General features: G+C 36.4%; 1 protein-coding gene across 1 annotated transcript in view; it reads right to left on the reverse strand.

The window, feature by feature from the left end:
- The window catches only part of CCDC141 (coiled-coil domain containing 141), a 101,172-nt gene that overhangs the window by 62,698 nt on the left and 25,932 nt on the right, over nt 1–12,542 (reverse strand). Inside the window, exons 5-6 of the mRNA XM_064451719.1 lie at nt 10,074–10,327; nt 2,270–2,389 (exon numbers count right to left, since the gene is read on the reverse strand). Of these exons, the coding sequence (XP_064307789.1) occupies nt 2,270–2,389; nt 10,074–10,327 (374 nt within the window). The remainder of the gene's footprint in view (nt 1–2,269; nt 2,390–10,073; nt 10,328–12,542) is intronic.

Consider the following 12,542-nt stretch of genomic DNA (forward strand, 5'->3'; position numbering starts at 1 on the left):
GTTGAGAGGTATTAAAATATAATGCCAGGACAGAGACGGACCTATCTAAAAACCAAAACCAACAACATCACACAAACAAAAATACCCCAAAGCATTAACAGAAAAATAATAGCTATAAAAGGAGCACTTTCCCAAGGCAGTGAGATGGCTCTACAAGAAAATCAGACAGAGAGAAGAACCTGATAGATGAATGTAGGTTTGCATCTGCCACATGTAAAAGATTAATGTTTAGGTAAAAATAAAATTGCCCATAAAGAAAAATATTTTTTTTGCATGCTTTGGTCTAGCTACCACAATACAGGAGAATGTTAAAACATCTGCTACGCAGGTGAAATGCAATACTTGTCAAATGCCTCAATAGAACGCCAGTCTCAGAAAAACTGGAAAGAAAGGCTGGATAGCCTGAGCTTGCATCCATGCATAAAATGGTAAATGTGCATGGCCATCCAGAAAGGCCAGAGAGAGAAGAGAGCTCCAGACAGCATTTAACTGTGAAATAACTCATCCATGTATCTAAGCATTATCTGAGAGATCTGGGGAAAAAAAAACCCAAGTAAATATAATATTCTCAATCTTTACATTAATGTCAACAAATATAGAAATTAATACTACCAATTGATATTTAATTTGGTCATTAAGAACCACCCTCAGACCTTATTAGAGCACACTATTACCTAGCACAGCCACTCCAGACCCAGTAAGCATGCAGACCTATAAAACAGAGAAATATTTGCCATCTTGCTACTAATCATTATTTAAAGGAGGACTAATTCCAGCATTTCTCAGTCTTGAAAAGGGGCACAAACTAGACAAAATACAGAAAATCTAGAATACTACTTTTCTTCATCTAAAGTTATTTGGCCACAAAGTGGTGCTAGCAGTTCTCTTCTACCATGCCAAGCACCTTCAATACACATAGAAATGTAACAGCAAGTAGTTAATCAGTGCCAGCAGATATGCCCATCGAAACATGATTCCTTAAATCTGCCTCTCCTCTACTCTCAAATCTTGGCGCGGAGGGTGTGTATGTGTGTCCATTTAATGTTTGTGAGGGTGCAGGGCAGAAAATTACAAGAAAAGCTTTTCAACACTAAGGTGGGGAAGTTTAATGATCATTTGGCTAGTTCTAAAATTCAGCAATACTTTAGGACACCTCAAGTATTTTTGTGGGTCCCTATTTCTCTGGAAACACCCCACAGCTTACTCATTTACTGTTTATCTTCTGTTTTTCTTGTGCCAAACATCTGTTCAGGCTTTGCAGCAGAATTTAGCTTTTAATACTCATGTTCCCTAGATGAAGAAAATGTGTTTTCTGACATGCTGCTTGGAGAAGCATTAGAAATATTACTGTATTCCGCTTACATTACAACCCTGAAGCAGTTAACTGTAAATTATGCAAACAGGCAAACATGGGACATTTAACCACAAAGCTTACAAGGAAGCTTAACTCTGAACAATCATAAACCTGTCAGTTGCTATCAACACAACAGCCTTTAAAAAGACATTTTTTTCTATTGGAATGGTATTTAGATGAAAAAGGCCTGCTTGGTCATCTGGGTTATTCAAATACAATTGCATGAAAATTATACAGTGAGGAATGATCCTGACCCAGCAACAGCACTTACCTGATGCTAGAACAATTAAGGTATCTTAAAAGAGGTTCTAAATATATGCAATTTACCACATAAAACTAATTTTTTAAATAATCAATATTGTCTTTAATCCTGTCTTGCTTTTATGAGTGATGGTGACAGATTTATTCTCTGGAAAACTGACAATCACAATGAAAAAAGTATTCTCAGTTATTTTTATTCCCAATAAATAAATGGGAAAATACCTCTTCCAAGCATGTACACAGTTCACTGACAATTAATTATGGTAGAAGTGGCTGGCTTTTTATTCTATATGAACATTAAAATTTGCTAATATTCTAATAAAATAGCTTTTATTTATTTTTTGCAAAATGGTTTAATACGTAAACTAGCAGTCTGGAACTTAATCACTAAATTGAAAGAACAACTAAACAACATCAAGGATTACTCTACTTTTACCTTATCAACAGCTTTTAAAGTTATAAATAATAAAAACACTGGAGGCCTACATCAAAATAAGTAAAATGAAAAAATTCTCTTTTAGACATACAGAAATATGTATCTACGTACACATATCAAGTATCTACTCCTATATATGCCTATTAAATAAATGCCTGAGTTCATATTTTGTTACTCATTTTAAAGTTGCTTCACTGATCAACTATTATATTTCTTACCTTCACTTTGACTTCCACTTCTTCAAGCTCTTGAAGTAACTCTTCATTTTCCAATAGAGATGAGCCTAAGCTTTGCTTGTGAAAATAATCTCTGATGTTTTTCTTGTACCACGATGTAATCTAAATAATAAAAAGAATTCAGTCACTGAAAAATTTGAGAAGTGACTGTCCTTTTTTTAAAATATGTACAAGACAGTTTCATCTACAAAAGAAGGCCTAATTTTCAATCCTTTCATTTTTCATTCAGAATGTTCATGCTTTTATTCAAAAGTTTGCATTTGTATTATCTAAATATTAATAAACTAAATATTAATAGAAGCAGAGGGAAAGGACTGTGGCCAAAACAAACTGTATTGGAATATATGTAACAAAATTTATTCAAGTATGACCAAATTATAAATTAACACAGTTAATTTATAAAGAGAAATCAAGTTATAGTCACACATAGAATAAATGCATATTTTATAACACAATAAAGATATTGCACATCATCCCTAGAATCACATTAACTTAAAGATATCCCTTTTAAAAAAAAATTACTAGACTTACTTCAGAAAGTATATGTAACAAACGTACAGTATACAGACATACCTTCTAAATTACACAGAATGACTTGCATTTATTTTTGCTTGATTCACAGTAGGTACCTCTCACTTTCTTTGTAAACAGCACATGGCAAGAATTCCTGAGTGAAGCTTTGCATTTTAAAATAGTAGTAAGAATGACTTATTAGTATCAAGGAGACTTGCTCCAATCTTTTCAGGCTGTAAAATTACCACTATACTTAAATCATATACAGCGTACTAAGAATTACTTTGTACTCTAGGTACTACAGGTTTTGATAGCATACTACAGATTTTTTTACCTGCCCATGTAGAAGCTATTTTTAATAAATTTAAACAATCCCGAAAATGAAAGAGCCTTTAAAATGGGTTGGAAATATTTTCAGTTACAAATAAAAAATGGGGCACATTATCTCAGGAGTTCAACAGAGCTAGTAAAGGAAACAAATTACTACCGAGCATTCATTTCTTGAACATATCCTCCAGATGTGTACTTACTGATTGAAACATTTTTCCTGGAAGTACATTTTCACAGAACATTTACTATGTGTCCACCAAAATACAAAGGAATGGAATGGACAATAAAAACTGCACTAAAAGGGAAAGAAAAAATTCTCTGTAAATTAGGACTGTTCTCTGTATCATATACCTGCTTAGCAAAACAAACTAGTATTTGTGTTATGCTAGGCAGAGGAAAAAGTTGTTCTTTAACCCTTTTTTAGCAAAATGTTCACCCCTTTACCACTTAACAATATTCCTGTTATAGTGAGTTCAATCAGTTGGCTTCCACTACAGCTAACACCCCTGAGTCATTTCAGTTGTGCCAGCTTAGCTCTTAAGCAACAGCTGGGAATATTTAACAGCTTTTTAAGAACTAAACCCACAGAACCTTATTTTCAGTGATTTTGGTGGAGGCATAGGAAAAGAGAGAAGTTTAATATATCTGTCTGAAAAAGGCAGTGGTTTTTCTTGATTGGTTAAAGTCTAAAATCACTTCTGTTCTTCAAAAATTAGCTTTTATCATTCACTTACTATAATTATCTGCTCTGTTTGCAACAAATAATCCATACCAGAAATCAAAGGCTCTTCAACATTTTTCTCAGGTTGCTAAACTGAGAAACATTTTGCACCAATTGTGGTCCAGGTGATTTCAATGCTTATATATAGTATCCCATTGCCTTCCTACATTTCCCACTGTAAATTCAGAAGGAGAAGCAAGTCTTTCAACAAATAACTAAATAACTGGGGGGGAGGAATGAACCAAGAGCATAGCTTAGCTTGTGTTGGGTTGGCCCTGGTCAGCTGCCAGACACCCACCTAGCCACTCTCTCACTCCTCCTTTACAGAACAGGGAGAAAATAAAATTAAAATGCTCATAGGTTGAGATAAAGACAAGGAGATCACTCACCAGTTACCATCACAGGTGAAACAGACTGATCTTGGGGAAAAATAAATTATTGCCCATTATACATTTGGTAAGAAACAATGACAAAAACTAAACCACCTTCCTCTTTCCCAACCTTTTTCTTCAGGCTCAATTTCACTCCTTCATTCCCAACTCCTCTACCTACCCCCCCTCACCGAGTGGCACAGGGAGATGGGGAACGGGGGGTTACAGTCAGCACATAACAGTTCCTCTCGGTCACTCCTTCCTGCTCGCACTTTTCCCCTAGTCCAACACGGGTCCTCCAGGGGCTGCAGCTCCTGCCAGGGCACCCTGCTCCAGCATGGGCTCACTGTGCCCACAGTTACTTCAGGGAATATCTAACTGCTGCAGTGTGGACTCCTCCATGAGCTACAGTGTAGATACCTGCTCTGATGCGGTCCTCTCCACGGGCTGCAGGGAAATGCCTGCTGTGTTGTGGTCTCTTCCACAGCTTCCACAGGCTGCAGGGGAACACCTGCTCCAGCACCTAGAGCACTGCCTCCCCCTCTTCCTTCACCGACCTTGGTGTTCACAGCATTGCTTCTCACTCTTTTTTTCCTTTCCCCTCAGTCCTCTCTATGACTGTGCAGTTTTACCCTTTCTTAAATATGCTTTAACCAAGGCAACCCCAGCTTCCCTGTGATAAATGAAATCTGACCTTACCTTAGGCAGCTTGAACCTGAGCAGCCTGCACTATGTATTTTGACATACCTACTCTGAACTGCAGGATGAGCTCTTCTCAAATAATTTCTGCAGTGCATTCACAATAAGCTGACTTTTGTTAAATACAAGACAATTTTTTTTCATCACAATCATCACTGTATTTAAGTGGCTGATATTTATTTACTGTCTTAAATCCCAAATAATATCTTTATCATCAGTATGTGAAGGCATCATTATGACAATATGGGTCTGTCTTGATTCATCTTGGGGACATATTTCAGTCTCTTCATAACAATACTACCTAAGCCATTCCCTAATCCTCAATGTATTTATCATCACAATATTGCTAGTGAAGCATCCTTGTCTAATTTCATAAATAATGTGTTAGGGCAAAATGGGACAACAGATGCATTTTTGAAGAAAAATGCAGCACTTCAGTTTAAAGTTTGGGCTTTACTGATTTTGCTATGATCAAGTATAGCCTTATAAAGAGGAGGAATAATAAAATAATCTTTTATAGGTAAAGAACTGAGTATCAGTATTACATTGTCCCAGAGTAGCTACTGGTGGCTTGTTATACCAGATTTGTAAAGGACTGTAAAAGACCCTGGAAATAAAAAAACCAAACCCACCACTAAATGGGATGTGCACCAGTCAAATGCATTTAAAGTTCTGCTACATTTAGCAGAACGGTCCTTTTCCTTTGTGCCTTTGTGATGTTTCTTGCCTGTGTAGACAAAAGCACTGTATGGGGTTTTTTGGCCTCCTTTTTTTCCTTTTTTTTTCTTTTTTTTTTTTTTTTAAAGCAAAGATTTTGTTTACACAGTGTTCCCAAATGCAGAAGTCATTTAGAATATTAGCTAAGAGTAATCATTTCAATTTTGAGGGGAATGTTTGCAATTGTGAAATATTAAAACCAAGTAATCCACATAGGTACATGCATACTTTAACAAGTCAGTTTGACAGGATGTCAGAAACTCATTTGGTTTCAAGGTGTGGGGCTTTTTTTACATAGAATCAAAGTCTGCAAATCCTATGAAGTTGGCCCATATATGCGAAAGAGCAGTAAAAGAAACAGTAAAAAGAAGCAGTAAAATCACTATGAAGAGACACAGGACAGGATCTCAGACATTGGGAAATACACAATAAGAGAAGCATTGGCCATAATTAAGAAAGTGGTAAAATCACTAAGTTCACTGGCACCACGATTTCACCAGAAGTAGCTAGCAGAGAAGTAATCTTAAATTGGTCTGATTATAGAGTTTTGAATAACTTAAACCCATTTGGGTCTAAATGTCTTAGAACTCACTGTAAAGTACAATTTTTTATATTTACCAAAACAAAGCCTTTGCAGAGCACGCTAGAATCAAATATGAAGTCACAACTTCACCTAGGAACTTCATACGATATTTTTGTGATTCAAATAGTTTTATGCATTGGATTACAATCTCCAGATTTACCTCCAAACTGAGATAAACTCAATGTATTCATTCTAGCTTTCAGTAACGGTAGCAGCACCGTGCTGAGCACAGCTATTGGAAAAAAAAAATAGCAAAGAGCACACCATGAGCAGATGTAGTCCATGTTTAGACAATTCTCTACACATCAACTACTGCCGTGGATTTATCCTCATGTATGTGCACTTACACATTTGGATGTGCACATACTCGTTGTCAGATGCTAACATGAAAATCTCCATTTTTCATGATAGAAATTTGCTTTCAAGCAAAGAAACAACAGAACCTTCCCATATCCTACCACTCAGAAATTCTTCTACGCAAGCTCATAAACCTATCAGTTTACTATGTAAAGATTGCAAGCAAAGAAGAATGCCCTACATTTTTTGAGGTAAAATCTGATGACAGCCTTTAATTCACTGAGCTACACTACTTGGGTTTTTTATGTCAATTAAACTACCTTTAATACAAATGAAATAAAACAGGGAACTGTGACTTATACCAAGGTAGTTTGCTTCCCATATATCTGTCTAGATAGAAAATGTGGGTGTATTAACCTGTCCCCTGAGTTTCACTCAGCTCTTATCTCTGCCCTTGATGTGCCCAAGTAACCATGAATAATTTTAATTGTCTCATATATGCATGATTGGATCAATTAAGAAAAATTACTTTCATAAATCTTCTTCCAAAGATAACTAATTATGCACAAAATAGGCCAATCTGCCTCTGAATTCCATTAATGAAAGATTATCAGAAAATACAATGCTGACACTTCCATAAAGGAAGGTCACATATCCTTCTCTAACTATAAAATAAGTACACTTTCACATATTGGGAAACACTGAAAAAGAGACACGCTACATGTTATAATCAGGCCCATCAGATCATCACATTCCAATTAGAGATCAGAGGAAGATGCTGCATTTTCAGTTCTTCAGAACCAGGTAGTAAGTAGTGACCTTTACAGCTGCTTGACTTCTCTTTTAAAAAAGCAACCCACAGATTACGCAGCATTCTGTATTACATAATTACGCCTAGCAAAACAGAGGCAATACAAAAAGCAAAAATCTACTCTTAGATCTTACACAGCAGAGCTCATCTCCAGAATCCCCTGAACTCCCATTTATGCCAGTGGGAGTTCAATATGCTGTTCTTGCATATGTAGCACCGTTAGACATCAAGAGGAGTTCGGTCTGTGTACAGAGTCTGGAATATTCATTTTCAGATGTGCTGAGAGGCTTTGAGAGTTTAATTTCTGTCATCTCTCAGAAATTTATATATATAATGTGTTAGAGACTAGAGAGAGAAATTTTACATAAAGTCTATAAAAGTTAGTTTTTCAGTGTCTGTATTTACATGTGAATATTTTATTGTCCACGATGTATGCAAATTAATTGTCCATAAGTGTACAAATCATACATTATACAGGTTTGACTAATGCAGATACTAAACAAGTATATTCTGATAAGCATGATATTAAAAACTATTTTAATTTGTCCCTCCATGTGTATAACAGCCTCAAACTGGACACAGGTATGAGCTGACAAGTAGTTAATTACTGGCTAGTCTCTTCAGATCAGGAAACTTGTCAGTAGAAAACAGTTTCTGTATTTACTCTTTGTGATGTGAGCACATACCTGAGAGGAAATGGAAACACACACAGAAAAATTCCACTGCACAATATTTTCAATCCCACCTAAATCAGGGTGAATTCTAGATGGTTACTCCTGAATATTTATCCCTCATGCAATGAGGACAAGTAGAATTCCCTGGTAAATTTTGTGAAGTTGTGTCATTTAACATCTCAGGCAATGTGATTTTTATTTTTTTTTAAAGAAGCTTGGCTCAAAAAGACCCCACATGTTTATCCCTTACTCTTCAACAGCAAGCTATTTCTGAAACATTACCATTTTTAATCTTCCTCCATGTTTGTATACTGTGGTATAACACTGGCATGATCTGGTAATTATAGTGACATCTAATACTTCTGAATGTAAAGAAAGGATCATTTTTCTAAATGAAATACGGTGTATTTCCAACATAGACTGATACTGAAAGTCCAGTTGTAGCTGTTGTAAATTAGAATATATTATATTGAAACAACATTTCTTTTTGAGGATATTTCTTTTATAGTAAGTTATGTGGTGATACTGAAACAAATCAAAACCTGTAACAGCAGCATTAATATGTATCTCTAAACACGCACTAGATAGTTTCTAAGGATTTGCACATAAATGGATTCAGCCTTCTATACCGTAGTTCTTGTTTTTCAGTATTTTTGTCAGCTATTATTTTATAACTACATACTGAGATTATGACCTTTGCATAAGACCATACTATTTTTATCTGGGTTTTTTCCTATCTAATCATTAAATACGTCATTCTTGCTGTTTCTGGCAGCTACTGATATTGAGTGCTCCAGAAATAAGGCTGTCAGCTTGCTTGAGTGCCTTAACAATTTTGTTGCATCTATGCAAAACTGCAAAGAGTTGTGCTTGTTTAATAAGATGCTTCTCATCTTAAGCAACCTCACAGGCAAAGTTAGTGCCTGCAAAATAGACTGCTGCTAACAGTTTCTAGTATTTTCCTCTGATGCAGGGGTAAACTTATTTTGGAGGCAAAGAAGGAAACTTACAGAGGTATCACGATCAGGGCTGAACTTTCAGATGTCCATACAAATTTTTAGCCTATTTACAAAACACTGAACATAACTAAGCTTTAGTCTTGTTAGATTTTGGCAGTTAAATTTGCGTAGGTTCCTCCTTCTCAGCATAATTAAAATCCAAAAAGGCAGAGAGCAGGACTCTCCCTGTATCTTTTTTTGACAAGTTGGTGAAGTTATGCAATGCTTCTCAAGGAAAATGAGAGAGCAGAGTCTTACACTGCGGAAATTTCTCTGATAACGCGGAGCACAAAGAGAGAAAATCTACTGATGTGAGTGCTGGGAGATGAGGAATGAAAAGGAAAAGAGCAGTATGACTAGAAAGAGGAAGAGGAAGCGTAAGACTTAAATGTACCTAAGCTCTGAAAGTAAGGTACATAAACAAGTTGTATTTGAAAAGTTCAGTAAGATATGGAAGCTAAAGTGGGAGAACAAAGAAGAGAGGGGAACAGGTTGCAGGTATGGAAAACCTGCAATCACTATAGGACCTTAAGAATTCTTATTTAATCCAAGAACAAAATACGCCTCTGCTTTCAGACACACCAACTGGCTAACTATGCTGTATCTTCTCTTTAACTGACTAGTCCAGAAACAGCCTGCTGCAGTTGTGTAATTATATTACCAGTTACTCTTATCGCTCATGCGGCTAGAGGTTTGTTTATGCTGGGAATTCAACTTGAAGGCAGTCTAGCTTCGTTTGAAGCACCACATCTGATAACTTACAGGAGGGATCCACATAATGGAAATAGTGCTTTTGAAGATATTAAAGTTATATTGAAATAAATTATGATGATGCTGTATTTACAAAGTCAAATATTCAAAAGTTAGGATCTGAAACAGAAGTGGCTCAGGGATACTGACCTAATAAATATATTTAAGCTCTTTTCTGTAATAGTCTGTACTGTGAAACAGTTGTTAGATGGTGGTGGGGTTTTTTGGGTGTTTTGTTTGGGTTTTTTTGTTGGTTTTTTTTTTGTTTTGTTTTGGGTTTTGTGGTTTTTCTTGTGGCTTCCCTTAATATTGTGTGTCTTACCTGGTTCTCTTGCTGGTGCCACAAACAAATTTGCAGAACTTGCTCCAGTCCTTGGCGCTGATGTTTAAGAAATCTATCCAGTTGCCGCCTCCTGTCTTGTAGCATTTCAAGGAGATTGTCAATTTTCAGGCAGCTGCTGTGGGCTCCCTGAATCAGCTCTGGATTTGCATTTGGCCCCTCACATTTGAATTCCTCTATGAATTCAGTTAGCTCTTGGCTTTTGTTTAAAAGTGCAAGTGACCTTTCCAAAAGCTCTGTAAGAATAGAATTTCATAGGAAAAAAAATGTGATTTGTAATTTTAGTAACATATTTCAAATATTACTCAAGTATTTTTAAAAGTACCTATCTATTTGCATACATGAGTGTAATATGTTTTCATGCATTGCATGAACAGGTTATAAATACTTACTTTAGCAGGTATATAACCTAAGATATTTCAGTTTGGGCAGCTGTTCTATAAACGTGAAAAGGTATAATCGTGATACCTATAATGTAATATATACACACATGTAATGGTGTATTGAGAGCCATTGAGACAAAATCCAGAAGTGATATTGTTTTCTAAAAACTGAGTTGTTTTTGATGGTTCCCCAATCCTCAGGTAAGCTGAAGTAGAATTCCCTACCCTGCTTTCTGTGTGGATCAGTTGCCTCTGTAGTTTTTCATCAGTGATGCAAGCAAAGGTCTCTATGTCCCTCACAAAAGTTAGAAGAACAAGTTCAGCTGTCTGGGGCTGTTATAGTCTTATGGCTAAATAAGTCATGAATATCAGGAACCTTTACCTTCTTTCTATAACCTCTACATTAATCCACAGATACATTCAGGGCTAAAATTCAGTGGACTAGTACAATTTAATGACCTTTGTTCTGGCTCCTTAAAACCACATAGTACAAAATCTATTGAACAGACAAGATCATATTTATAGGTGTTTCAAATGAAAAGGGAAAATTTTAGGTATGGAATGATGAAGAAGGGGAACCAAGCCAGAATAAGAGACAAGGCAGGCATGAATGCAAGGAGCTACTAGTGAAGCAACCAATGACAGGCAGCAAACAGCTGAAACATTCATCTTCCCAGCTCAGTACATGTACTGGTAGCTCGTGGCAAAGAACCCTAAGTCTCCACCTTTCATATGGAGCACCTAGGGAAGACACAGAATTGGAATGCCCCCACTTCTCCAGCCACCAAGGTCTAATGAGTTTAGTTTCCACAAGCTCACTGGAACAAGCCTATTCATTTTAATTCTTGCTTTCCAGAAAGGTGGTATTAAGCAGAAGTGTTCCCTTTCACTCCATCCAAAATGGAGTACATATAAAAATGGATAAATTAGGATAATTCATATATTTTCATCTTTTTTGTTACGCTTTGAAAGGTATTTATTTCAGAACAGATTTTTTTGTTGGGTTTGGGGGTTTTTTTTGGAGGGGGATGGGGAGGTGATAAATATTTGTGATAAACTACTCGTCACATACTGGTAGAGCCAATACTTTGTAAACATCATATTTTTGGCCAGCTTACTTTGGAGTGGGTAGATAGTACCCTTCTCACAGAAAGCAATACAAACACTCTTTTTAATCAAATAGGTCAATATCAGTTTTCCAAATTTGATGTAGTTAGATAAGAAGCCAATCAATTGCAGCCACTTTCTTCCACCTGAGGAAAGGCTTATCCCCATTCAAAGCAGTCTTTCTCTGGCAAACCACGTAATCTGATTCTTACAGTTATAGGCCCTCTTTTCAGTTAAATTATTGCCAGATACTTCAGGTTAAAATTGTTATTCAGTGAGCACTTTGATCCCATGAAGATTGAATTGGAAGCCCCAAAACCCATAATAGAGTTACCTGAATTCAAGTCTTTATTCAGTCTCCTGAGAAGAATACCTGACATTTAAGGCAGCTAAAAATATTTAAGCCGGTACTCCACTAGTGAATAATAAAGTCTAATTTATATTCTGCCAGTTACTAGTAATCTTATAGCAAAATCTGGTTAAAATTACAAAGATGGATTCTTGAGTCTTATTTAAAAAAATACAGAACCATATGGAATTGCAGAGGTGTCTGAAGCAGCCACACGATAAGATCGGCTTTGAGAAAATTTTTTTGCCCGTTTGGAATTGGGTACCACAACATGGTAGAAGACGCTTCACACTAAAACTTGAACAAACAAAAAAAAGAAGTCACATGGAATAATTTTTCCAGGCAAACGTATGTGCAGGAAAGTTGTGATGGAAGGGGAGAGAGCACTTTTTTCCCCAATGGTGTTATGGTTCTAGCTGCAGACCTCTTGGAACAAATCAGGCAACTCAGTGAGGAATTAAAACACAGACCCACCCCTCAAAGGTGGAAGCATGGAATGCAGTGAACCGCTCTAGGCAAATAGATTCTGAAGCTCACTAGTTGCCACCTCTATCTCATAGCTCCCAGCCTCACTTCACCAATTCTGCTTCAAACCCCATCCCCAGGCAAAGG

The sequence above is a fragment of the Phalacrocorax carbo genome, chromosome 5 (genome assembly GCF_963921805.1).
Source record: "Phalacrocorax carbo chromosome 5, bPhaCar2.1, whole genome shotgun sequence".
Lineage (NCBI taxonomy): Eukaryota > Metazoa > Chordata > Aves > Suliformes > Phalacrocoracidae > Phalacrocorax > Phalacrocorax carbo.